Source organism: Canis lupus, chromosome X (assembly GCF_011100685.1).
Source record: "Canis lupus familiaris isolate Mischka breed German Shepherd chromosome X, alternate assembly UU_Cfam_GSD_1.0, whole genome shotgun sequence".
Classification (NCBI taxonomy): domain Eukaryota; kingdom Metazoa; phylum Chordata; class Mammalia; order Carnivora; family Canidae; genus Canis; species Canis lupus.
In genome coordinates this window covers 85,000,343-85,028,130 of record NC_049260.1, presented here as the reverse complement: position 1 = coordinate 85,028,130, position 27,788 = coordinate 85,000,343, and the positions used below count along the sequence as shown (strand labels likewise).

General features: G+C 43.7%; 1 protein-coding gene and 1 non-coding gene across 2 annotated transcripts; one reads left to right on the top strand and one right to left on the bottom strand.

Moving 5' to 3' along the window:
• Positions 1-25: 25 nt before the first annotated feature.
• Positions 26-25,860, top strand: CAPN6 (calpain 6). The gene is made up of 13 exons (XM_038588092.1): positions 26-160; positions 7,083-7,256; positions 15,888-16,019; positions 17,032-17,240; positions 17,761-17,953; positions 18,704-18,897; positions 19,130-19,207; positions 19,316-19,502; positions 21,660-21,782; positions 21,955-22,157; positions 22,744-22,865; positions 23,209-23,345; positions 24,180-25,860. The coding sequence occupies exons 2-13, from the start codon at positions 7,092-7,094 to the stop codon at positions 24,360-24,362; spliced, it is 1,926 nt and encodes a 641-aa protein (XP_038444020.1). The 5' UTR covers positions 26-160; positions 7,083-7,091; the 3' UTR covers positions 24,363-25,860.
• Positions 2,521-2,629, bottom strand: LOC119868629. The gene has a single exon (XR_005386615.1). It is a non-coding gene; the product is annotated as a U6 spliceosomal RNA (small nuclear RNA).
• Positions 25,861-27,788: the final 1,928 nt, after the last annotated feature.

Sequence of the window (27,788 nt, the reverse complement as noted above, 5' to 3'; positions counted from 1 at the left end):
ACCTCCCCCTGTGAGCAGAGCATGGTACAGCCCAAATAGTTTTCAGGTTAAGAAAGCCTGAATCTTTGTTCAGCCACACTCACTGAACAGACTTTGTAGGGGTTACCTGGTTAAGAGTGGCAGCGGCGGCAGCTGCAGCAAGGCTCCTGGGATAACTCAGGTGAGTAGAGAGGACATTTGCAGCCTTATCCTGGAATTTTATTTGCTGAATAACTTGGAGGCTAGAAGACGTGAAAAAACTTGAACTTTATAGTTAATCAAACTCTGCAGCTATAAGTTTCTGATGTGTCCGAATCCAATATGTGTGCAGAATAGTTTGAAAACTTCAAAATGAATGGAATGATTTTTGATTGGGGGATTGTGTTTGTCTGGCAATGAGATTTTTTTCTGGTGATATCGATCAGTTGTGTGTTGGTTTTTTGTTTTTGTGTGTGTGTGTGTTGCCTTCCATGACCCAAAATACCTGATAAGGAAGAACAAACCTGGAAAGGAGGCATGGAGGGAGAAACCAGGCTGATGGGACTCCCTTCTAGCTTCTGCTGACCCACAGCCGTGGGCAAATTATTGAAATTCAGGCATAATTTTGGATCTACTATGTACAAAAGGTCTTTAAAAGCCCTGGAAGTGGGATGTACAGGCTGCGCACTCTTGCACGAGAGGAAATGGCAGCAGAGGTTGTCCTTTCCACGCAGCTGGAGGTCCTCCTGCCCTGCTGACAGGTATATCTGGATCTTTCATTATTAGCCCCTGGCCAGCATGCTTTGATTCTTCTCCAATTTTTGCTCTAGCTTAAACTTTGATTTGCAGTCGGGGCTCTGTCCCCTTCTTCCCCACTACACTGCCACTCACGAGTTTCAGGGGCTTACGTGGGCTACTTGGCCAGAGTGGGCTGAGTGGGGCGAGGGGCGGGGGCAGAAAAATGTTCAGGGTATTGCAATTGAAAATTAGTTCTGAGGATTTGGAGCTTGAAGTTTGGTGAGAATCATATAGGAAAATGAAACAAATTCTAACATCCTGACAGGCACCTCCTCCCACTTCAGGATAAAGCATCACGGTTTGTATGAATGGTCTATTGGAATATGGCTAAGGTCTCATTTACTAATCTTTGTTGTGAAATTAAGGATATTTTACAGTGTGGAGGAATTAAAAAAAAAGATTCTTCTGGTGGGTGCGTGGGTGGGAGACTGCTAATTAACTCTTTCATTCCTCTGGCAGTTTGTGTGCATATGCACGTGTCCACTTGTGAATACTTGGAATTTAAATACTGTTCTTTATTTATCCTTACTGAGTCCCTAGAAAGCCAGGGAAAAAGTCAAAACACTTGCTGTCGTCAGGAATAGGTTAAAAAAAAAAGTCTTTCCATGTCCTTGGGTGTTTTCAGTTCCTAAATTAAAAGCAGAAAAAAGTCCCTTTGTGACCCCAAAACAGTGTTTCTTTGATTAGCCTTGATTTGAAATCATCTCATCTTCTGACAGCTTGCAATTCAAACACAAAACTCCTAAGTGCATTCTTGTGGAGAAGAAGACAATGAGAATTCTCAAAAGCAAGAGGTCTGAGTTTTAGCGCCAGCTCTGTCACTAACTGTGTATGTGTAACCTTGGGCCCGTACTTTCACCTTCTTATGAGAGTGAGGAGTGGGGTGTTGTGATTTCTAAGAGTCCTTCCAGCCTATAACATTCTATAAAAATTGGAATTAGATTCTCGCAAAGCTGTAAAATTAGCATTAGAGGATGGGCTTATTAATCCAAGAGGGGGAAAAAACGGGTAGTGGGGCAAGCCAGCCAAAAAGGAGAGGTGGAAGAGAAGGAGGGTATTGAATAGCAGAGGGGCCATTTTAAATCGGTCTTTTAAATGTCAGTGAGTGTCATAGTTAAGGCAGGTGATTTAAAAAAAAATTTATTGGAGTTCAATTTACCAACATATAGCATAACACCCAGTGCTCATCCTGCCAAGTGCCCCCCTCAGTAAGGCAGGTGATTAAATCTCATTTCCCGCTAAGACAGAAGAGAGATTTAATTTGCTAAAAATGAATGCTTTCTAATACTGCCACTGTACATCTTATATTTAACAGTTAAAGGTATGTTTACAAGCTTAATTTCATTAGATCCTCCCAACATGGTTCTCTGAAGTATACAGGACAGCCATCATATTTCCACTGTGCTTATGGGGAAACTGAGGGACAGAGCTGTTACTGACACTAAATGGTGGTATTTGGGACTTGATCCTGGATCTGCTGACTACTTGTGCTCTTTTTATGATTCTGAATTGTTTTGTATTATTTGATAAAGTTCTTCAACAATGGAATTAAAAGAAATTGTGCACTGTTTTTTTTCTTCTTTGAATTTTTTTGAACTTCTCTCTGGATGGAGTAGATATGTCCGAGATAAGACCAGATCAGAGGACTTTTATGGTCCCGTTCAGACCTCAGGATATCTGGCCAACAATTGGAATCTGGTCAGTTATATGTTCCCTGGTAGATGCGTGTGCATTCATATGGTCTATGACTCTGCCTGTGTAGACATGGACAGCACTATTCACTGGGTCACGTGCCTGTCACACTTGTGCAGGGGCCACGCTAATCTGCTTTGTATCGTCCCAATTTTAATGTATGTGCTGTGGAAGTGAGCACCCTGTGTAACACGGATGCTGAGTTACTCTTACTTCTCCCTCTCCACACCACCCGGCAGGTTCACGTGAGGCTAGAGTGGCCCCTACCTCATGCTTGGACAGAATCCGATCCTTTGCATTCAGTTTGCTCCACAAACTCCTAATTGCTGTTACCTCCTATTTTGCTTCAAGTGCAGCACAAGGAGGAACCAAGGGCGGGGCTGGGGGAGGTGTGGGGGAGAAACCAGCTGGGGACAACACCTCAGGCACCATGCCCCCCCCACACACTTTAAGTGCCAGTCCTTTCTCTCCCACTCACCCCCCAGGGCAAAAGCAGTTTGTAAACTGCAGACTGAATTTCCTTTATCAGAACAGTTCTCTTTAAGAAACTGAGGCAGATTTCATGTTTTAGAGCAAAATCTGGTTTCTACATTAAGGCTGACCCACAGGTGAAGAACAAGTGATTTCTTTCGTAAGCTTTTGCCCAGCTCCCCATGATTTCCAGTTCAGTGAGTAACAAAAGCTCCAACCCCCAACTGAAGCCTTATAGTCTACGTGGCAGGCTCCCTCTACTTCTCCTGGCCATTTCCAACTTTACCCCCCTCTGGACCCATCCCTCCCGCTTGCCTGCATCCACACAGCCTTCTTCAGACTTTATCTCTAAGGCAGTGGGTCCTAATTGAAATAGTACTGCTTGAGGCCGTTGTCTCAATGCAAACCTCCCCCCACTCTGTTTCACCCAACCACTCATGATAGGACCCTCAGGACACAGCGGGAGGAGGGCCTCATCTTAGATGTGCTCATTCCCTTTGTTAGCCGGAGGCACTCTTTGGTTGATTCCCAAAGCCCTAGCTTTGATTCTGTTTACAGACTTTTCTCAATACGCGGTCTTTAGACTAACCCTCTTGTCTTCACAGTTGGGTGCAGTAAGATAGCCAAGAAGGAGCATTCCCTTCTCCACTCTCCTAGGTTCTAGCAGGGCAAGTTGTTTATGACAAACCCAACTAACAAATTTCTGGGTTTCCAGAATTTTTTTTTTAAGACTTAACTCATGAACCCGCAGATGTGAAGGGTTCCAATTCTTTTGTGATCATCAGACCGTGGAAATAAAGAACCTTTTCAATATCCACCATGGCAATAAATCCTAGGCAGAATGCCTCAAAGTTAGGCATCATGTTTGCTTTGGAGGGTTTTCCTCATTTTAGCTTAAAAAAAAAATCCCTTCCTTAAAAAGGCAGTGACCAAAAGAAGCAGTGTAGTGTGAGGGGATGCTGCACACTACATCTGACATTACACAAATCTGGGTTTGCGTCAGTTTTGCCAGTTTCTAGCCACCTCTTCTTCGAGTTGCCATTTCTGCAGATACAAAAGAAAGACAGATAATACCTAAGGAACGCAGCTGCCACGAAGAGATTGTGAACCGAAATGTGCTTTTCTTTTTTTTTCTTTTCTTTAAGATTAGTTATTTATTTATTCATGAGACACACACACACAGAGAGAGAGAGAGAGAGAGAGAGAGAGAGAGAGAGGCAGAGACACAGGCAGAGGGAGAAGCAGGCTCCATGCAGGGAGCCTGACATGGCACTCGATCCTGGGTCTCCAGGATCACGCCCTGAGCTGCAGGCGGCGCTAAACCACTGAGCCACCGGGGCTGCCCCCAAATGGGCTTTTCAAATGAGAAATTGCCATACAAACATGAATTGTCTACTTAGGACATTCTTTTGTTCCACAGAAATATCCTGAACAACGGATGCGTGCCCCGCTCTGTGCCAGGCAGTGAGAACACTTAACGATGTGTATCTTGCATTTACAGAGCCCCTTCTACTTATTCAAAGTACTTTTACACTAACTGCCTCATTAGGTACAGGCACAGCTTAAGGAGGGCAGGATAGATAACCCCACTCCCCTGATGAGAAAATTGACTCACAAAGGAACCAAGGTCTCAGCAAATGGAACACAGTTCCCCTGTTACCTGCATTCCCAGAAATGGGGCTCAATTCTGCTCTGTAAGTCCGAGATGAGACTGCAATTTTATTCTAACGAAAGCCTGTCAAATTTCAGGCCGATAGCCTGCTATTCCATATTTACCGTGCGCCCCCAAAATGCAAGTGCCCTCATCCAGAAAGCTTGCCCTGTACGTATCAGCTCGATATTCAGCTCGATATTCTGCCTCGATATTCTGCCCTGTACGTATCAGTTCAATATTCTGCCTCTGAAAGAGTCTACTGGGATCATACTGGTTTTCAAATCAGACCCAATTTTCTTTTCAATTGATGCAGCTTCTGTCTGTAGACAGGCCCTCCTTATATAACAGGGATTCCTTTTGCAGACTCCCGCCTGACTCGCCATTTGACTGAGTAGCAAGGGAGACATGGGGCAGAGGGCCTTCCCAAGAACAGGAAATACCCATTTATCCAAAATGTTCAAGGACTAGTAGGTTCTGGCAAACTAAATACCCTAATTGCCCCAGACTGTCCCCCATTTACAATCCCCAGCTTCTGGCAGTCCACCAAACTTTCTAGGGAAAGCTAGAGGCACAGTAGTGTTTGTTATAAGTTAGAGCATACGTGAAAATTAGGGCCTATTTGTAACAGGCTCCAGAAAGGAGACTGGGCATACATTCAGATTGGCTCTGATACTGCTTAACGGAAAATTATTACTGATACCTCTCATGACTTCAAATACAATGAGATACATTTTTAATATTCAAAATATGTGAACAGAATTAAATCTAATGACTAAAGGCATTTTGGTATTTTGCAGTGTCCCGTAACCTTCAATTTGAAAAACGATTGTCAATAAATAAAGCCATATATATATTTTATATATATATAAAACTTATAGTTCTTTTCAGCTTCTTATTCCTTGGATTCAGAGAAATGGCAAGTTTGTTTTTATATATTGTAGTTTCCAAATAACACTGAATTCAATTTTTTTATGGTTTGCAAATAGGAAGACTTTTTAATATTTTTTATTTTTTTGGAAGACTTCTTTATCAGTAAGTCACTTCAATGTAATACTGAAAGGATATGAAGTAAGACAGTAGAGAGGTCTGATTATTATTTCACTTCTTGTAAAATAGTGGCTCCTTCTTTATTAACTGGAATTTGAGCTGTGTTACCTAAACAGGCACTCTTTAAAGCGCTAATTAGTTTTTTTTTCAAACTTTGCCCACTTTTCAGCACATACTGTGACCTTAGTCAGATTTTCCTGTTCCCACCCGCATGTAACAATGAAATATAGACACAGTTATCTGTAAACTGTATTTTTGAAATATGTAAATTTCACAACCTTCTGCTTACTAATAATCGAGTGTCAAGAGAGAATCATTAAAATCATTATGAATCTATCTTAGTGAATCAAGCAAAGGCATTGAGAACCCTATTATCACCCCAAAACTATTTAAAATCAAAGTTGCCTTTCAAATTATCCTCATAAAAACCAGTTGTTAGGGACATCTGAGTGTGGGGCACTCAGATAGATCATTGCATGAAGAGCTCTATATTAATTCTCTATTTAGCCATTGCAAATTTTTTTTTTAAAGAAAAGAAAGCAACAATGTAATGTATTGCCATGGGATAAGAATCTATAGTCCATCAAATTAGTGTAATTGAATTTCATAGTCTGCCTTTTAAAGCGGGCTAATGATTGCATGTTAGACTTTGAAGAAGAAAGACACATACAATCTTTCTATCTTTCCTTGTCTTTGGAGGCCATCTGCTGAGCTCTGTTGCTTGCATTAGCCTTCCTGGCCAGTAATAAAAAAAAAAAAAGCAAAGCTCTTTAAATGATAAAAGGGAAGGAATTGTGTAAAAAGGCTCCTTAGAAGTGAAAGGGGCCGCTTCTCCTCTCAAGCACAAAGTGTGTGGCCCTTCAGGCACCAACTTCTGAATATAGTAAAACGATTTTTCTCTTTTATCTTTGAATTTCGAATTTTGATTGTCCTTTGCCTGAAACTCCTGTCAATGTAAATGGAAGATTGCCCTTTAAGTGACAGTGACTCAGATTTACCGAGCAATCTTAACATTTGTTATCTATTTTTCAATAATATTGTTAAGGCCCATATCGCCCCATTTGGCAGAGGAAGAAACTGAGGCCCCAAAATGTGTTAGGCACCTAGCCAAAGCCCCATGCTAAACTAATTATTTGCAGAGCCTGGACCCTACTTTCCCTGAAAATCTTCACTTTTCTTTTTTTATTTAAAAATTTTTTAAAAATTATTTATTCATGAGAAACACAGAAAGAGGCAGAGACACAGGCAGAGGGAGAAGCAGGACATCCTGAGCCGAAGGCAGACACTCAACCAGTGAGCCACCCAGGTGTCCCTTCACTTTTCTTTTAAAGCCAAGCTCCAAGTTCCTAGCTCCAGGAATAAGTCACTGGGATGGCTACTGTTTGTCTAATTTCAGGTCATCTTCAAAAGACTTAAGGTCTTCTTCCTTCAGTGACCACAAATTTTCTCATTCTCAACATAGTTTGGCACTATGGGTCCTCCTCTGAAGCTCTTCAAAAACCAGAAGTACCAGGAACTGAAGCAGGAATGCATCAAAGATGGCAGACTTTTCTGTGACCCAACTTTTCTGCCTGAGAATGATTCACTTTTCTATAACCGACTGCTTCCCGGGAAGGTGGTGTGGAAACGTCCCCAGGTAACTTTGTTGTTTGTTTGTTTTCTACTTTCTGTCTCCCTCTCCATCTCTTTCATCGTAACTCTGCCTGGTCCACTGCGTCTCTTGCACCACCTACTACGGGTAAAGCAATTCAGGAGACAGCTTTAAAATGGCAAGTTTTATGGATCTGTGCTTCTGACTCTAGCTTGAGAAATCTTGAATTTCAGTCATATTGGGTCAGATAGCAATTTTAAAAGAACAGCAACAAAAAGAAATGCCAGGCATGTTTTCTTTTGGAAGCGTATTTGAGTAAATGGAGTACCTCGAAAAGCAATTATACTCTTGTCTCTTTTTGAGTTACCTATCATAGCAACCTCAAGATAATCTGAGACCAGTGAGGATGAAAACTCCTTACGTGACCAGCATAAATGAAATGAACTCTACAATGACAAGATGGAGTTTGCACTGGGGAGGGAGACTGCTTTGCTGCTCTTTGCATACCATCACCTGGATCCCCTCACTGTTAGCCAAGTGGGATCTAAGTAAAATGTAGCTCTTTCACTACCTATTAATAGCCATTATGGTTCTCTGGAACAGCTATAGATTGTGTCTCTAAAGCAAGTCTCAGGACCTCTTCGCAAGCCTTGTGTGAGTAGGAGCTCAATGTATAGAATGATAGGATGATGGAATCTGAAGAATAAATGGCAACCTCTCCCTCTCTAATGGGTATAACTGGAAGAAGGATATTATACCTGATCTCCTTCCCAAAGTGGGTGACCAGGGACAAAGACCACAGAGGGTGTTATGAAATGCACATCCTTAGGGGCACCTGGGTGGCTCAGTCAGTTAAATGTCTGCCTTCGGCTCAAGTTATGATCCCGGGGTTCTGGGATCCAATCCCATGTCTTAGGGCTCTCTACTCAGCAGGGAGTCTCCCTCTCCCTCTGCCTGCTTGTGCTCTCTCTCCCTCTCTAATAAATAAATAAAATCTAAAAAAAATCTTTAAAAAAAAGAAGTGCACATTCTTGGACCCTCACAATATCCTGAAGGCCTTCTGATCTCATGTATTGATGTATCTTTTTATGCACTCTTATGCAACCACCTCCTTCAGCAACTGGAGGTTTGCTTTCTTCAGTGAACAAACTTTTTAGTTGCAATTTCCACAGTTTACACTCCTAAATGAACTTCTCTCAAGAGCCTCTTCAGTTGATGTAGGTTGCCACCAGGTGGTGCCAAGATACATTGGTCACTTGAAGGCTCTTGTTTTTCCCATGTGACTCAAAGGACATGTCTCAGTGTTTGCCCACAAAATATGATAGCCATTGAGAGTATGAGACTTGGAGAAGTTCTCTCCATCGGAAGGAAGATTACACTCCTGACTTTCCGTGCCTCCAGTTGTTGACATCCCTGCAGATCACTGACCTGCAATAAAAATCTGGGAAACATGAGCAGAATTCACTAGCCACTAATTCGGTATGCAAAGAGGTAAGTTTTGTTTTGTTTTGTTTTGTTTTTTGCAGAAATACATGGTAAAATAGAAATACGTTGTTTGAATGCCACTCTCATGAATGGATGATGAAAATGAGGGGCATCACTCTTTTTTGATGCCTGGATCTGAAGGAAAAGACTGGATGGGGCAGAAATAGCTGAAAAGGAGACAGGAAATTGAGGAAGGTTTTCTGGGGGTTGGGGGAAATAGCTTTTTAAAATAGGACAGACTTGAAAGTATTTCTAGGCCAAGGAGTAAACAGTAAAGAAGAAGAGGTTGAAGACACAGAAGAGAGAAGGAATGATTGATGAGGGAGAGGTCCTGGAGGAGATAGGAGGAGACCCAATGGGCCGCAAAATCGCAAGCTACATGAAGCCATTTCCCAGATGTGAACCAAGCTGACAATGCTTCCTGTACTGGCCTGTCTTTAGGCATGTGCTCCCCACTCTGTCTTGGCTCAACCCTCTGTCCTTTGCCTTCTTCTTCCAAATTCTGTAGACTCAATCCTACATGGATAAGCAAGGAAGGAAAAAGACTTATTAACCATGGCAAAAGTCCATCTTGCCTCTGAAGCAAGCAATGCTCCTTCTAGGGTGAGGGGATGTCAGAAAGAAAGGGTGAATTGGGATGGGTGGGAAAAAAAATCAGCACTTATATCATGCCTACTCTGGTCCTAGAGGCTGTGTTTGGAGTTTTCTAAACATTTTTTTCGTTTCATCTTCATTTGCCATGGCTTGGCAAGGTAGGTATCTTATACATTTCTCTGATGTGATTCTTTTTTTCTGGTTTGAAAAATAAAGGTAAATATTACTACATCCATTTTATTGATGATGAAACTGCGTCTCAGAGAGAAGGTAAGAATTTACTCGGGGGTCAGACTGCTGACACCCCAGGATTTGAATCCAGGTTTAACTCCAAAGCCCATGTTGGTTTTCATGCTGCCATGCTGCTGTTTCAAGGAGACAGAGTTATTTGTGTGTCTTCGTTTGCTAAAATTAATAAGTTTCCCACCAGTCAGCTCTCACATTCCTCCTCCCTGGGTTGATGCTGTATGTCCATGAACTGATCCATATTCTCCCTTTTGAGAGCATACTGTGAGCCTAGTGTTAAGCCCAAAGGGAGGGTCTTGAGAAGCATTTATTGAGAGCCTATTCTGTGCAGTTTGTAGACACAGCCTGGGGTGAGGCACTCCCATTGTATCTGGAGAGATGGATATGGAGCTATCAAAGAGTTAAATAATAAATTAATGCCTGATATAAGAAATGCTGTTTTCAGGCACACAGACAGTAAATCCTGGAGGGGTTTGAAGAACGGGCAGATCAGCATAGATTGGAGTGGCTGGGGCAGGGGCCTCTTGTGGAAAGTGAGGGAAAAACAAGGTTCTGGACCACCATCTGAGGCTCAAAAAGCTGTGGATTCCTTTCCAGCCAGAATGGAGGCCAAGCCTGTGGTCAAGAACCACGTCAAAGTTCTCTGGCCTCCCATCAGGAAAGCCGAGAGACAGCCCTGGGCCTCTCTGAATTGGCTCAGGAAGACCAGATGGGTCGTTGGCCTCACCCACTTCATTGGCAAGGTTGAGAGCCTGGTTTGCAGGGAAGCTTGCAGACATCTTGTCCCTTGGCATGCCACACTGCTTCATCCCCAACCAGGACTATTTTCTGAAGTCTCTAAGATGGAGGAAGCGTGATTAACCTAATAGTTTCTGTTTCTTTTCTTTCCTGTGTTCAAAAGGCTTTATAAGCCTCCATGCCTGTAAACCCCACTGCTTGTTGAACCAAATGACTTCAGCCAAGCCCCCAGTATCCTCAGGCAGGACTGAATTTCCGCTTCTTCCCAATTGCTACCTCCTTTCTGTGTCCTAGGGAGCCACTTTAGATAGAACAGGATTTGGGGAATGTTTTGTAGTTATTCAGGGCCAGCTCATATGCCCATACCCTCCAGAAAAACATCCTTCTCCTAAACTCCTCCACTGGTCCAATGGCCCCAGCTGTTGTCCTAGCTTCCTGGGCACACGAATATATTGCTCAAGATGTGTACTACTAAACTTCCCTGCCCTCCTGGAGCTTCAACATATATAGTCTTAGTAAATTCTAAGTTGTACCAATTTACACTGACTTACAGTGTAAGGCTTCAGGTGAAATTTTTAGGCTAAAATCTGGCTGCCAAATTCCCACAAAAATCCCTTTTCTTGCTTTCTCCAGCCACTCTCCCCTCCTACCCGTCTCTGGCTTTTTTCCTGACTGACTCATACCCAGCTACAGCAGTGTCTTAGAGTCAGACACATCTAATCCCTAACTAAAGTGCAACAAGCCCTCATGGGGATCTGCACAGCCAGCTGTGGGGAAAGCAAGGGCACCTGCACAAGATCTTCTGTCAGCTCTGGTCGAGTTTTGAGTTCGGTTTCTACTCACCATTACCCTTGCCCAGGTCCTTCCATGAGGAATATCCACCCTAGGAGCCATTTCACTACACGGGGTGGGAGGAGGGTGATGAGGGTCTGGATGAAAGGCAAAGTGGTAGGAATGGAGGGAAAGTTTGATGAAGGGAGACATTAGAAGCAGAATGCATAAGCCTCTGTGACAGATTGCCTGGGAGGAAACAGTAAAGGAGAAACACTTTTCTCTGTGATGATAGCAGTTTCCAGCTACCCACTGAATGTGGAACCTCTGTACAATAGTTTTGGCCTAGACTGGTCATAAATTTCTCATCCTCCCCAGAGATCATGACCCCAAACTAATTAGGCCTAATGTTTGCCACTGGTGACACAGTCGAAGAGAGTTGAATGGGCCCATCCTGTTTATCTCCATCTGTCCTGTTTCTTTTCTTTTCTTTTATTTTATTTTGTCCTGTTTCTTTTAAAGTGTGCCTTCTACCAGCTTTATCACAGCACAATTTATATACCCTAAAATTCACCTGTTGTAAGAGTACAATGCAATGATTTTTAGTTGAACTCACAAAGCTGCAAAAACTTCATTATGGTCCAGTTGTAGAACAATCACATCATCCCGTAAGACCTTTTGTGCCCATTTGCAGTGAGTAAACACTGCCTCCCTGCATCACAGGCACTCACTAATCTACTTCAAGTTTCTATCTAGCTTCACCCAGCTCTAGACATTTTACTTGGAACAGAAGAGTAAAAGTAACTGGTTTCTTTTGCTTAGCATAGTGTTTTCAAGGGTCAATCATTTGGCAGCATGTAATCAGTTTGCCCCTCCTGTGGCTGAACAGTATTCCATTACATGGATATGTAAATTCTTCCCAATAAAGCAGTTTAAGATTTATACCTGGAGTCTTCTATCTGAAGTCTAAAGGTTCAAATCAGAAGACAACTCTGTAGTTACTGGTTGCCTACACTGGAAGTGGAAGCTTGGCTTAAGGCCTTAAATCTCAGGCTTCATATTGAGTTTTCCTTGGAGAGGTTATTTTACTGATGACAAACTCTTCATGCAAAAGCGAAATTCCCCAATAGGTAAAGTGAACTCCTTGAGAGAGGCTGGTCCAACATGGGTCTCTGAGCCCAGCTCCACCTACGAATGCCCTGCCTGGAGATGGTTCAATTTTCTAAGGCTGCTGGTTTTCTCAGCATCCTTTCATTTTACTGTGGTTCTTGAGGTTTACCTGGGACCTCAGTGTGTATTGCCTGCAAATTTCACGTGTGCAAAAAATTGCAAAAGGTACAGATGTGGTAGGTGTAAAGGGAGTCACATAGAATGACATGTATGGGTCTTCAAGGCTTGTAATCGTATGCCTCCTTCCCCCTCAATCTTTCAGAGGTCTCTATGAAGGGAGATGAGGTGAGAACATTGGGAAGGACTCTCAGTGCTCAGCTAAGAGAACATATTTCCTAGAGAAGCTGTTTTGCTTGTAGAAGGCTATGGCTTGGGGATGGGGATATGCAGGGACCATTCCTGGCTTTACTCTTGGTGTCCAACTTCCTAGTTGTGTGTGTTTCCCCCTAAGAAATTATTTTGCCTTGACAAACAGCCCAGTTCAAGGATCACAGCAACTGTGCCAACACAGCTGGGAGCCATTAGGGGCCCAGCATCTCCCCTCCCTCTCAAGCCACCCAAATATGTGAATATGTGAGCTGTGACCTCTCCCCAACTCCATTCCTTACCAGTCCAGCAGAGCTAAGGCTGAAATATCCCATCTGCACTCTTCATCTCAGCTCTGAGTTACAGAAAAATTTCTCCTGCCTTACTTCCTTGCTTCCAACACGAAGACACCCCATTATCCACAACCAGGGAAAAAGTCAATGAATGGCCATTTCATTATTTTCAAATGTGACACCCAAAAGTCCATTTGGCCACTAGATCCACACTGGCTTGTTACCCTTTACCCTTTCTCCCTTCTGAGCTTTCTAGTCTCTGACTTCCTTCAAGAGGTAGAGGATGTGGCATAATAAAGATTTTCCCCCTAGTTTCACGTCAAGGTACTGACACACATAAGAGATTGATTCACATTCAGTGGATTAAATTCAGGAGTTGAAAGACTATTGGTGGTATTTAGCCTGGAACCAAAAGCTACGCTATAACTTATAACTATAACTTTTTGGCAAGTCTTCCAGAAGGATGAAGAGCTTTTGCCTAAAAGGGATAAGCAGAGAGACATGAAGCACTGGAATGGATAACTGACAGAGGTGGTTGCAGTTCTGTTTCTGAAGAGCTGCACAACATTGCCCTTTGTGTGGTGGCCATCGATTAAAATAAAGGCAAAGCGGTGGACTAGCTGAGGTCTTGAGTGTTCTTTCCTAACTATATGTACTTCTGAAGAACCTAAAACTCCAATCCTCAGTCTCCTGCTAACTTAGCCGCATGCTAAGGGGGGAGTTTCTGCCCTTCCCTGAGCCTGTTTTTTCCTTTGTGATAGATGGGTTTAGTAAACAGTCCCCTAAATTTCCTTCAGCTTTGACAACCTATGGCCTGTTAATTTTTCATGCTTTAAAACCTATTGTTAAATGGCCATCCATCATGTATTAAGAAAACAGGCATGGGTCAGTTTACAAAGGGAAATGGAAAATAAGGAACTCTTTTGGCCCAAATTTATATGCTTTCACAATGACATACAGCTACACACACACACACACACACACACACACACACACACACACACACAAATGACCACATTCAGCTTAGATCTACAGGAGAATAATTGCTCAGTTTCTCAATTTGAGTTCTGTTTACTGGTATTCACTTGTTTATGTGACCCTTTAGGTCTTGAGTAAAACCTGGCATGCCAAAAGTGTTGGCTGAGCCTGAATCCCTGCTATGAAATGAGAGCCTCGTGGAAATCCAAGACACTGTAATGTAATGCCAACCACTAATAACTTTATATAAAACCAGCAAATAATTTGCCTTAGTAATCTAAAAACACACTTTTCCATACATCCATGTTCACTTTATTATTTTTCCATGCTAGGCAACTATTATTTGCATCATCAAAACCCAAGAAGTCATTGTAGACCTTTATGTCTTGCTCCCAATAAAATGGTGACACCTGACCCACAAAGGAAAAGCTGTGTTTAGTTTCATCTTAAAAAGGCCAAAGAAACAATTATAAGAGAAAGAATATCAGGGACTAATTCACCCAACACACCTGCTCTATATTGAGTAAGTGGAAAAACAGGCAACTCTCAACCCATAAATATATATTAAGATAGAAGTCTTCTTCTAAGGCCAAAAAAGTAATGATGCGACACTAGGTATGCATCTAAAAAAAAAGAGAAAAGACCAGAAAATCCCAAACTGAAAACCCACCTAACCCTCTCCTTTTGGCAGAGGGATGCCCAATTAATCTTCAGTTTGGATTTGTCCCTGCCTAGAATGCTTATTCCTTTCCAGAGCTATTTTGGCTTTTAAATAATATAGGGAATGTTTCATTCTGTAGACCAGACCCTTCATCAGGGAGAATTATGTCCATTAAAAAAAGAGGTTTGAGAACCAGGAAAATATAGCTGTCTCTATTTAATAAATTTTAAAAGGATATATGTCTAGATTTTCTTTCCATTTGAGACTAGGATTTATTTCTGCTGGGTAAGCAGAATGTCAAGGTACCGGCCAACAGCCTCTTCCACAAAGCTTTCTCCAGCTACTCAAGACTTCATTGGTATTTCCTGCCTTTGAACTCTGCAAGTGCTGATTCTCTGAGTCACACAATCATGTCTTCAATTATGTGATGTTATGTATGCAGCTCTGCCTTTGTCCACCCCTGTCTCTCTACCCATTATGCCTCCATATCTCTCCCTTGTCCAACTGCCTAACGCTAGTCACCACTAAGGCTTCAACTCCAGTATTACTACTGCTATTCAATTTATCCTATCTATCACCAAGGAGACTTTGGGGATCCTTCCTCTAGACACCTATCATACTTGGAAAATTACTCCAGTGTGCCCTCAGACATTTTGTCATCATTATATTATTTGTGTCTCATTGATGGCACAGCTGCTGACATGTTGAGGGAAGAAACACACATATGCCCCAAACAAATGCTACCCTCACTCTGTCTGCTTCCCTCAGAACATCCTCTGTGGGGGAAAAAAAGTGTGTTGAAGTGCTCCTGTGGGTAGTCTATTACCACCTGCTATTAGTACTGCTGCCATCTTATATTCATCCAAAGATGTGGAAAAATCTAGTTGCCATGGAGACTGCCATTGCCTTTGCTTTATGTTGGGAAGGGGCTTTCTGTACAAGGTCTCCAAACTCATTTTCCCAGGGAGGGAGAAGCATTCATCTCCATAGGGCCTTGTCTTTTGAAATGCAATTACCCTTCCAGGCCCAGGTGCTTCAGAAAATCTCCTCATGACCAATAGGACCAGAAAGAAATGTGCTAATCTCTAGTTCTCTTCAAAAGCTCACTAATTGAGTGAAAACTCTTCCAAACTGCAATGCTAGCTCTAAGGGCCCCCACTAGCATATCTCAACCTGTCCCATTACATCCTCTTCTTCCGTTTGTCCTGCCACTTCCCCACATAATCCTTTCCCTGTGGCCAGATGATCTCCTGCTTTGTATTTCCACCCACAGACTGCCTCCTGCCCCAGACCTTCCCTTTATCCGACTTATGGAAGTTCTAGTCGCTATCTTCGACCCCACCTCTTCTGTAAAGTCTGCCCTGCCTACCTCAGCTCACACTGACTCTCGGGAAACACTTTTCACACCCTGAGAACCAATTATTGTATCCACAGGACATCTGTGATGACCCCCACCTGATCGTGGGCAACATCAGCAACCACCAGCTGATCCAAGGGAGACTGGGGCACAAGCCAATGGTCTCTGCATTTTCCTGTTTGGCTGTTCAGGAGTCTCACTGGACAAAGGTATCTCCTTCTCTTGTGAAACCTCACTCAGTTTCCACTTTCTTGTCTTTCTTAGTAATTTTGGGAAAAGCCAGGTCGTAAGTTTTTTTTAGATTTTTAAATTCCTGAATCATGAGAATCTTCTACAAATTATGAGCATTTTTACAAATACAGAAAGTTGAAAGAATTTTGCAGTGAACACCTATATACTCACCTAGATTCTTACCATTAACATTTTACTCTATTGGCTTTTTCACACATTAGTTGTGTGATTAATTTTCTCATTTGCAGCACTTTGACTTATTAGCTCTGCATACTTGTGTTCTCTGCACCGATTGGGGTATAGAGCCAGCAGGGGCCAGGAAGTCACAGATATGAATAACAGAAAAGACATGAAATGTAGAAATAGTTCCTTGAAAAGGTCCTAATAAATTATTGAGTACAAAAATTCCTTTGGCATTTAGGTAGAGTTGAAGGCAAAGAAGTGTTGACTTAATTTGACTTGATTTTTCTTCAGAAAAATAATTTTAGAAGATTAATGTGTAATTGCATATAAAAAGGACGGTTTCCTCAACATAATTTTGTTCAAGGTGTGAATAAAATCTATGTAGAATCTACGTAAAATCTCTAGGATGGACCTTTAAAAACTGAAAGTACAAGGGTCTTGTATTTTCAGTGATTTTATCTTTTAAAATGCCTTACTTAGGTGGTTAAACATACAAGCATGAATATGTTTGTGTAGATGGTTTCTCATGATCGAGTTTATAGTTTACCTGTGGGAAATAATTTAATCCCTAACTGGCTTCCCCCAGTCACCCTGTGTGTATTCAGGGCAGGCATGGTAGTATTATCCTCAGCAAAATTGAACTAGGGAAGCAAAAATGCCCAACCTAAGACTTCCCCACCTAGACCCAAACCAGATATATTTGGTGTGCTTCCTGTTGCCTTATAGATTTGCCGAAAGTCAACCGCCACTCAGTATTTGGATATGGTCTGGTGAAAAACAGTTGTATGAATGTTCTTATATTTCCAGACAATTCCCAACCATAAGGAACAGGAATGGGACCCTCGAAAACTCGATAAATATGCTGGGATATTTCGCTTCCGTTTCTGGCATTTTGGAGAATGGACTGAGGTAGTGATTGATGATTTGCTGCCCACCATCAATGGAGATCTGGTTTTCTCCTTCTCCACCTCCATGAATGAGTTTTGGAATGCTCTACTGGAAAAAGCTTATGCAAAGTAAGGAGGGGAGTTGACCAATCAGTGGTCAGGGTACACAAGGGAGGGAAGGTTACCTTTGTCCTGGGGAGCTCATTCTTTCCCAGCTGGGCCCCTTAGTTTAAATTGGGTAGGATATCAGTCAGATCCAAGGCATTGCTTTGGGCATGGAAATGGCTTCAGAAATCCTGGATGATAGAGAAATTAGCTCTTCTTGTTCCCATTAAAAACCTTCCCTGCTCCTAGGTAGCCCTTCCTGCTTCTCATCTGCAGATCACATGGCATTATGGCCTCACATTTTCTCCTTCCCTAATATTCCCCTGGAGAAGGAAGCTTCTTCATAGACTGTCCTTGTTCAACATAACCTAAGCCTAGAAATCTCTGACTATAATCTCAAAATAAGATATCTTCATTTCATACCTGGAAGAAAAGTCAGCTGGTAAAGGCTGGCTGGGTGGGGACGGTTCTAATTCTTGGGAACAAGATGTACTTGACCTGGAAAAATCATGTTACCAAGATAACCTTGCATATTTGCCCCCAGACTGCTGGGTTGTTATGAAGCCCTCGATGGTTTGACCACCACTGATATCATTGTGGACTTCACTGGCACATTGGCCGAAACCATTGACATGCAGAAGGGAAGATACACCGAGCTGGTTGAGGAGAAGTACAAGCTGTTCGGGGAGCTATACAAAACATTTACCAAAGGAGGACTGATCTGTTGCTCCATTGAGGTTTGTGGTCACCGAAAACAACCACTCTTTGCTCACACTACAAAATTAGTAGGAAATGTCCCCCTTATCCCCAGAGACTCGGGAAAAGGCATTATGGGACTCAGAAAACTGACGTATTGAGTCCTGGATCAGAGGCCCCAGAGCTCTGTACCTTTTCATCCTTTTGTACCAACCACCCTGTTGGGGGCTGATGCAATTTGTGAGCTGGTGTCAATAGCCTCTGCCAGATAATTCATCCTGCCTCTGCCCCTGGATGTGGAGGGTATAGCTGCTTGCTCATACATGGAGCCAGCCCCACCAAAATGTTCCAGTTGTTCATATCAGTGTACTACTGTGGGTAGTTTCAAGCTGAATTGTTTGAATTCTTATATGAAGCTCTTTATTTCCTTTCTTTCATTTGCTTTGTGTCAAGTAAGGTTTCTGGATAAAATTTCTATCTGCTTAGGGATAGGACTAGCTTCCACCACACTGGGGTAAAACAATCAAGGAAAAGGTTGGACCTCCCAGGGATCCCTGGGTGGCGCAGCGGTTTGGCGCCTGCCTTTGGCCCGGGGCACGATCCTGGAGACCCAGGATCGAATCCCACGTCGGGCTCCCTGCATGGAGCCTGCTTCTCCCTCTGCCTGTGTCTCTGCCTCTCTGTCTCTCTCTGTGTAACTATCATGAATAAATAAATAAAATCTTTAAAAAAAAAAAAAAAGGTTGGACCTCCCAGGTCTTGTGGCCTTACATATCTTTCTTTGCTTTCAGTCTCCCAATCAGGAGGAACAAGAAGTGGAAACTGACTGGGGTCTTCTGAAGGGCCATACTTACACCTTGACTGATATTCGCAAGATCCGTCTTGGAGAAAGATTGCTGGAAGTCTTCAGTACTGAGAAGCTCTACATGGTTCGCCTGAGGAACCCCTTAGGACGACAGGAATGGAGCGGCCCCTGGAGCGAAATGTGAGTGACATTTCACTCGGACTGCCACATCTCCAAACCCTGTAGTTCTCAAACACATTCCTCCAGACTGTAAGTGGGCTGTCGATGTTTAGTGACATCTGTGGGCTCTGGGACCCAGCCAGAGGTGAAATAAAGTGGGCCCAATCCTCATGACTTGTGGTTCTTCGGTGTCCTGCTTACAGGAAGTCAATGGTAAACCTAACGGCTTATCCTTTCATTCGTTTGCCTTCAGTTCTGAGGAGTGGCAGCAGCTGACTGTGGCAGACCGCAAAAACCTGGGGCTTGTTATGTCTGATGATGGAGAGTTCTGGTGAGGATGGGGTCTTCTGCGCTCAGGGCATTGGGGCTCCTGGGTGGAACTACAGTGGTAGGTATTCAGTACCATCTTCATTTTCCTCCTGCCCTCCTCCCATACAAGGATGAGCCTGGAGGACTTTTGCCGCAACTTTCATGAACTGAATGTCTGCCGCAATGTGAACAACCCTATCTTTGGCCGCAAGGAGCTGGAATCGGTGGTGGGATGCTGGACAGTGGATGATGATCCCCTGATGAACCGGTCGGGAGGCTGCTATAACAATCGTGATACCTTCCTGCAGAATCCGCAGGTTAGATTCGTTTTTTTTTTCTTTGCCTCCAACTTCTCAAGGCAATAGGAACTCAGGTCCCACCTTACAGTATTTCTTTGACCTCAGGTTTTCTTTTTTTTTTTTTAGTTTAATATAGTTTTTATTGAGATATAGTTGACATATGACATTGTATTAGTTTTAGGTGTACACAGAGATACACCTGCCAGCTGTCTGGGATCTCTTCTCCTAGATTCTAATAATGCCAACTTCATGCTTCTATTCCTCCAGCTATAGGGTTAGTAGCTTCCTAAACTCAGGAAGCTATGTTAACTCAGTGTACCCTTTTGCCCTTAAATACTTAAATATCTGTTTAACAAATTACTTTTATTAGACCTCAGTTTTTCAATTTGTGTAATATTCAGCAACCAACGTGCCTAGGGATTGGCTCTGACGCTGCAAGTCACGGCAGACTGTGTCCCTTTGCAGAGAAGTATGTTGGCAGCAGTACTCAATCACAGCTATCTCCTCTGGTTGCCTCTCCCCTGGTGCCACATCTCTTGGTGTGGCTCTTTGCAATTGTCCCTCATTGGACAGAAAGAATCTACTCCCAGACACCCTCTTGATTCTTTTTCATTTCTTGGCTGATCAACTGTTCTCTGGGGTGCACATTTACAATATGTATCTTCTTTCTCATGCAGTAAATCTTCTGAATGCCATCATCATGCTTCCCTTTTCTCACCCAGACCCAGGTCATTTTGCCCAGGATTTAAAGCACTACCCTGTCAGTGACCTCATCCCATCCATCTTCCATTACAATGTGATTCCACATGATACGTGATGGGTCAAGCCCAGGCATGCCCCAAAGGAAAAAATCCAGGCATCCAAAGCCCAAATCTATAATTATCTTGACATACTGATGAGGTAACCCACAGGACACAAGAATTCTGACTGTACTGCCACCTTACATAGGTGTGTCTTTTCTTTCCATGGGCTCCTTAGCCAGGCATTTTGAAGGACACTAAGACTAGTAGGCTGATTTATTTAATGCATACATTTCCCCCCATTCTTTCCATCCTAATTCTCTTTAAAGAAAGGAAGGGGAGCTACTGGGTGGCTCAGTGGTTGAGCATCCGCCTTCGGCTCAGGGTGTGATCCCGGAATTCTGGGATCGAGTCTCGCATCAGGGAGCCTGCTTCTCTCTCTGCCTATGTCTCTGCCTCTTTTTCTGTGCCCCTCATAAATGAATAAGCAAAATCTGAAAGAAAGAAAGAAAGAAAGAAAGAAAGAAAGAAAGAAAGAAAGAGAAAGAAAGAAAGAGAGAAAGAAAGAGAAGAAAGAAAGAAAGAAAGAAAGAAAGAAAGAGAAAGAAAGAAAGAAAGAAAGAAAGAAAGAAAGAAAGAAAGAAAGAAAGACTCCCATTGCGCCACCTCATCCCCACGTACAAACGTGTAAATGTTTCAAATATCAGGCACATCTACCAAGCTAGGGAAATGGGCTTTTGTCTTCACTCTTAACTGTCTGCGTAAGATTACGGGCCTTGTGAACCTATGGTTCTGAATTTATTTTATTTATTTATTTTATTTTCTGCTTCTTGCTAAAGGGAGGGAGAGGAAAAAAGCAGAGAGAGAGAGAGAGAGAGAGAGAGAGAGAGAGAGAACAATCAGATGCCTTTTAGTTTTACTTCCCAACAGCACCATGACTCCCTCAGATGATGTTTCAAAGTCTCAAGCACAGGTCTGCAGCTTCCCTGAAGAGGTAGTAGTGAAGTATCAGTTCTCTGAGGAAGTGCCAGCTCCTCTGGGCTGGCTATAAGAGACTAGCAGAGGGTGATGCTATAGTGTCAGTTTAAGTCAAACAAAAGGGACTTTTCCCTTTATAGATTCTGGAATTTTTCTGCATGCAGCTTTTAAGAGCAAGGGATTTAATATAAAATAAACCCAAGATCTTACCAAGATGTATACCCTCTTTGGCATCAAAGACCTAGGCATGAAGTTGTCTCTCAATCCATGCTAAATGCTATAGGGAGAAGCAATATATGATCTATACTTAGTAGTCCATGAATCATCCGAGGCCTCATCCATTGTCAGGTCAGTGGCAAGGCCCAGAAAATAATCTATTTTTCTTCCCTGAAATCTGAGCTGGCTCATCTGAAACAGAAGTGCTAACTAAGCTCCTTGGTGGCCTTTTTTCCCTTAGTACATCTTCACTGTGCCTGAGGATGGGCACAAGGTCATTATGTCACTGCAGCAAAAGGACCTGCGTACTTACCGGCGCATGGGAAGACCTGACAATTACATCATTGGATTTGAGCTCTTCAAGGTAAGAATGGGTCTCTGGCACAGAGAGAAGAATAGCAAATAGGATCACAGGATGGCCTAGGATTCTGGGGATGACGATAGATCCCAGGATAAAGAAAGCCGAGGACCTAGGATCTCCTAACACAAACTGTGATTTGAGCAGAATGCAGCATTTCATCCTGTCTCATTTTCAGGTGGAGATGAACCGCAGATTCCGCCTCCACCATCTCTACATCCAGGAGCGTGCAGGGACTTCCACCTATATTGACACTCGCACCGTGTTTCTGAGCAAGTACCTGAAGAAAGGCAACTACGTGCTTGTCCCGACCATGTTCCAGCATGGCCGCACCAGCGAGTTTCTCCTGAGGATCTTCTCTGAAGTGCCCGTCCAGCTCAGGTTCAGCTCCCTGGGCCAGCCCTGCAGACTCCTAGTCTCTGCTTTGCCTCCACTTTTAACCCCCTTGGCCCAGCTCCTCCTCTGCAGATGTACAAAAGGACAACCAGTTCGAGTCAGACTTTGCTGAAATGATGGTGGTAGCAATTTTTCTCAAAATGGTTATGTTCCTAACCATGAAAAATTCCCCAGTAGAGGTCTGAGCTTCAGAGCTCTGAGCTGCCACTTATCTAACCTAAGCTTTTCCATTTATACCTATCTTCCATTCTCTCTGGCGGACTGTATTTTTCTCTTAAACAGCTGGCACTCCTCACTGCTCCTCTATTACGTTCCAAGTGCTGGGTCACCAAAGCTACCTTTTCACCCCAGCCCGGTTTCACTCTTAACTGTCTGTTTCTGATCTTTATCTCCTGGTACTTAATGCCAGGGGAAAGCAAAACAGACTCAAAATACAAGCCATGTCTGAGAAGGAATAGGCTAGGTCACTCAGCATTTCATGCTTTTCAGCAGCAGTGTCTGTTTTGGCAGGCCTATCCTCTCATCGGAGGGCATCCATCATCAGCGGCATGTCTTCTTTTTGCTGTTTCAGGGAACTGACTCTGGACATGCCTAAGATGTCCTGCTGGAACCTGGCTCGTGGCTACCCGAAAGTAGTCACCCAGATAACTGTTCACAGCGCTGAGGGCCTGGAAAAGAAATATGCCAATGAAAGTAAGAACTGCAGAGGTGTCTAGGAAAGCAAACTCCAGTTTCCTTTACTGTATGTATGGTTAGAAAAGGCAGTCACGAACAATTCTGTCCAGGGGTAGTTTCAGTCTCGGGAAGTCAGGATGGCTGTCAACCTGGAATGAGAACAGGTTGTAAACTTCCTTGGGCAAGGCCTATATGCTCTTCGTTTTTATAGAGGATGGAAAAGAAAGGGAATTGGGAACAAAGGTTTAAGGTCATTCTGGTACCCAGGTTTTAGGCTCAAAGTCCCAGTGAAATAGTTTCTCGACTATCTAGGAAGAGAACTGTAATCACTATGTTAAGAGCGGCTGTTGCTTTGTTCCAGCGGTAAATCCATATTTGGTCATCAAGTGTGGAAAGGAGGAAGTCCGTTCTCCTGTCCAAAAGAATACTGTTCATGCCATTTTTGACACCCAGGCAATTTTCTACAGAAGGACCACTGACATTCCTATTATAGTGCAGGTAAGCGTGTGAACAGGGACACCACCTGTCCCTCACCCTGGGATGGCTCTCATTCCATTTCAGATGCTAGCTTATCCCAAATGCCTCAGCTATCCAGGATAGAGAGCAGGGGTCATCCTGGTCTTTGGCTGTTTATTTTTACTCAAAGACACCTCCCACTAAGCACAGACACTGACTTCCTTATTAATTTCCATTGTAAATATCCTCTTCTCTGGAGGTCCCTTTCATTGTGGACGAAAGCCTACATGCTCACAGGCACACATGTTGACATGTACTATGAAATCCCATGAGGGGAAACATAGGCCAGTTCAGGTAACCCTTATCCTGCTGGGTCAGGATGGACCATTATAGTTTGGCTGTTTCCCTGACTCAATGCTTCTGCCCAGCTGCCTTTACAAAGCCATCTCACAGCCCGAGGCTGATCTTGAGCCCTGCTGGCTTGCTTTTCACCTCTACTCTTTGAGGTATCTTCCTGTTAGCCAGAGATGTATTCAGGAAAGATAGTCTCCTGGTTTTATTTTTTTGTTATTTTTATTTTTTTAAAGATTTTAAAAATTTATTTATTCATGAGAGACACAGAGAAAGAGGCAGAGACATAGGCAGAGGGAGAAGCAGGCTCCCCACCGGGAGCCCAATGTGGTACTCGATCTCAGGACCCTGGGATCATGACCTGAGCCAAGGGCAGACACTCAACCACTGAGCCACCCAGGTGCCTCAGTCTCCTGGTTTTAAAACAGACCTTTCTAAGTACAGTGCTGGGTTCTAGATGCCGCTGGGCAAAGTCTGGTCTCACAGAGGGTGGTTCATATTCGCTCTCTCGATTTGTCTTTCCAGGTGTGGAACAGCCGAAAATTCTGTGATCAATTCCTGGGGCAGGTGACTCTGGATGCTGACCCCAGCGACTGCCGTGATCTGAAGTCTCTGTACCTGCGCAAGAAGGGTGGCCCAACTGCCAAAGTCAAGCAGGGCCACATCAGCTTCAAGGTTATTTCCAGCGATGATCTCACTGAGCTCTAAATCTCCAGCTCTAAGGAGTCCTGACAGAGCTTTCCATCCTTTATATTTTCTGTCAGATGCCAGGTCTTACCTAATTCATAATCTTTTGAAAGAAAGAAACTCACAGTAACTCACTTTTCCTTTCTTCTGAGAAATTCCCCATACCTCCCGATCCAAGTAGCATCAGTAGCTACATAACCTATATACCTCCAGCAGCTGGACAGGGGCAGGTGACAGTCCTATGTGGAGATCATACAGATGTTTGCCATCCAAAGATCGCTGGGGCTTCCGGGGGTGAGATTTCAGCAGGACAACAACAGCATGGATACCCTACAGATGTCTTTGCTGCTTTCAGGTGCCCAGTGTTATCTCTCCTGTAGGGCATGTTAAGGAAGGAGGAGGGGTGATCAAGGCCAAGCTGGTCTAGCCTGACATCCCAGCTCCTGACTTAATACTACAGACTTCCCAGCAGCATTTTCACCAGCAGCTAGAGCCTGCTTCTAAGTCCCCAGCCTTTATCACCACCAACACCAGTGCCACCTCCAACCACCACCACTGATCACCACCACCATCACCACCTCCGGAAAGTGTAGTCCTGCCCTAACCCAAGTCACCCCCCACAGTAGGTTTCACCTTCATGTTGAGGAAGCTTCCTAGGTGCTTAATGACGAGCTGAGAGTTCAGTGAGGCCTAGACAGCAAGCAGGGCCTGAGCTCCAGCTCTGTGGAAGCCAGCTGTGTGCCGCAAGAGGGAAAAGTGGAAGAAGCTGCAGTGGGAGACAAAGCCTCGGTCCCCCACCCATCCACACACACCTACACTCACACACGCGCACATGGGCGCGCATGAACTATGGTTCAGGCAGTCAGTGGGCAAGAGGAAGGATGAATCAGTACCACACCCCCCCCGAAAAGATGAGAAAAATCCACCCAGGCGTAGTCTAGCCAGTTTGGGGCCCCTGACTGCAATGTGAAATCTCCTGCTGCTGCTAGGTTTACAAACAAGCCCATTGTCCTGTGCCTCCTAATATCATTGGTACTGAAGCCCCATTTGGGGGCTTGAGATTTTGGGTCCCAGCCCCGGGCCCCTCAGCTTTTGCTCCGAGTTGGGTAGCTTCACTCCCTGGGGGCGTTTGTTTGCCCTCTTGTGTTTTCAGTATTTCTACAGAATTTCTCTAGAGTCAGTCATTCTAGAATGTTCTTCCCTCCATCTCATCTATCAACAGTCTACCCCTCCTTCAAGGTCCAGCATAAATGCCACCTCCTCCATGAAGCCTTCCCTAACCCCTCCCAACCCCCCACCTCTGACAGTTATTTCAATGCTTCTGCAATGATGAAGATAAAACATAGTTGTAGTACTTAGTCTAGTCCAGCACGCATTCATTTACAAATATATTTTGTAGGTTTTTTTTTTTTTAGCTCACTCATTTCCTACCATGTTTTTCAGTCTGTGTAACTTCTGCAGTGCCTTCACCACACTGCCTTACATAATCCAAACCACAATAAAGTTCACATTCAATAAAGCGACCAGTCTTGACTTGATTTGTTGGCATAGGAAAGACAGCAGAAATGACCATCTCTTGAGGCTTGTTTTGGAGCCACTAGAGTTGGGAGTGGGGATAGGGGAATCTGTGCAATCTAGGCCTAGCAGGGTGGTGGTGGTGGGGGGGGAATGGAGAGGTTTGGATGATGGGGGGGGCTCTTCTATTCCACATTTAGGGATATTTGCATGGTATTTGGGGTTATACGATTTTGAAACCCCTGTGGGATTGGACTCCAGGCCAAAGCCACAGTGGCCATATCTTTCAAGGGCAGACCTCCCAATGGAAGAAAATACCAACTCTTTCCTCCCGGCATCTCCTTTAGAGCCAAATGGACGAGAATATTTCACTCACTTGGTTCTACCCTCATTATCTCATCTGGCAATCTTAGGGTAGCATATGGGGGAAGCTCCTCTCTTTTTCCTCGATCCCTGCCTTTTGACAGGCAATGGTACCGAGGCAGGGGACAGGTCTTCCAGCGCAGCAGAACAGTCCTTCCCTAAAGCCCTCAATCCCCATCCCTACAACACTAGTCCCAAACACACTAGAAAGGACATTTTAAATACAGGTGTTCAGATGCCACTGTAGGGCTTTGTCAGAAACAAACTCTGCAGTACAAGTAATGTAATAGTTCTATGTGGTCAACAGATGGCACTAGGATATTACAATTAAGCTCAAAGAAGCTATTCTTTTTTTTTTTTTTCACGCTGAGAATTTCCCCCTCCTCCCCACAAATCAAATGGTAGAAAGGAAAAGGAACTGACACCTTTTGATGGTTTGCTATGTGTCAGGCTCCCCTCCCAATGCTTTATACTATTCATCTCATTTTAAAGCCCATAACAACCATATAAAGTGCTGTCATTGTCCCTGTTTTCTTAAAAGCAAGAAATTTAAGCCACTGAGAGGCTAAATAGCTTACTTGAGGTTGTTCAGTCAATAATCACATCATGATTATTAGGCAATCATGTCTATTGACTCAGACCTCAAGGTTTTCTAGGAAAATATGCTGGCCCTCAGAAAGTGGAAGTATCTTCCCTACATTTGTAATACCAGCTGTATATCCACAATATTATACCAAGAACTATGCAGTCAGCATATACAAAATGCATCTCTTGGAATCTTTACCTCTCTCATGTATGTGTGCACATAGGTACTTACATGTGCACAGATATAATTTGTCAGTGCACTTTGTCTTCCCAAAAGGGATCCAACAGACTAATGCATGCCACTATGTATTTGATAACACAAATTCATCTCAAAATCCTTATGCTGAGTGAAAGAAGCCAGAAAAAGTGGGCATAACCTGCTTGATTTGATTCATATAAAGTCTTGAAAATGCAAACTGCTCTCTGGTAACATGAAACTTATCATTGGTTGCCTGGGGAGGCAAAGAGGGGAGAAAGAAAAGGAATAATACAAAGTGGCCTGAGTCAGCTTTGGGGATTAATGATCACATTCATTATTTTCAAACTACACAGGGCTTGATCCCAGGACCCTCAGATCATGACCTGAACTGAAGGCAGATGCTTAACCGACTGAGCCACCCAGGTGCCCCTATAAACACATTTTCAAAAGATTTGAGAGAGAGAAAGACTGAGCAAAGGGAGGAGCAGAGGGAGAGGGAGAGAGAGAATCTCAGACTTCCCGCTGAGTGCAGAGCCTGACTCGAGGCTCCATCTCATCACTCTGGGATCATGATCTGAGCCAAAACTAAGAGTCAGATGCTTAAGTGAATGAGCCACACAGGCACCCCTGTAAATACATTTTTAAGAATTAAAGCCTTGGGATCCCTGGGTGGCGCAGCGGTTTAGCGCCTGCCTTTGGCCTAGGACGCGATCCTGGAGACCCGGGATCGAATCCCACGTCGGGCTCCCGGTGTATGGAGCCTGCTTCTCCCTCTGCCTGTGTCT

What these genes read in the sequence shown, in the direction of transcription:
- CAPN6 (XM_038588092.1), top strand. Translation starts at nt 7,092, where the DNA reads ATGGGTCCTCCTCTGAAGCTCTTCAAAAACCAGAAGTACCAGGAACTG. An exon ending in TTGGATTTGAGCTCTTCAAG is followed by an intron (nt 21,783 to 21,954) that starts GTAAGAATGGGT and finishes TCTCATTTTCAG; the next exon opens with GTGGAGATGAACCGCAGATT. An exon ending in AAAGAAATATGCCAATGAAA is followed by an intron (nt 22,866 to 23,208) that starts GTAAGAACTGCA and finishes GCTTTGTTCCAG; the next exon opens with CGGTAAATCCATATTTGGTC.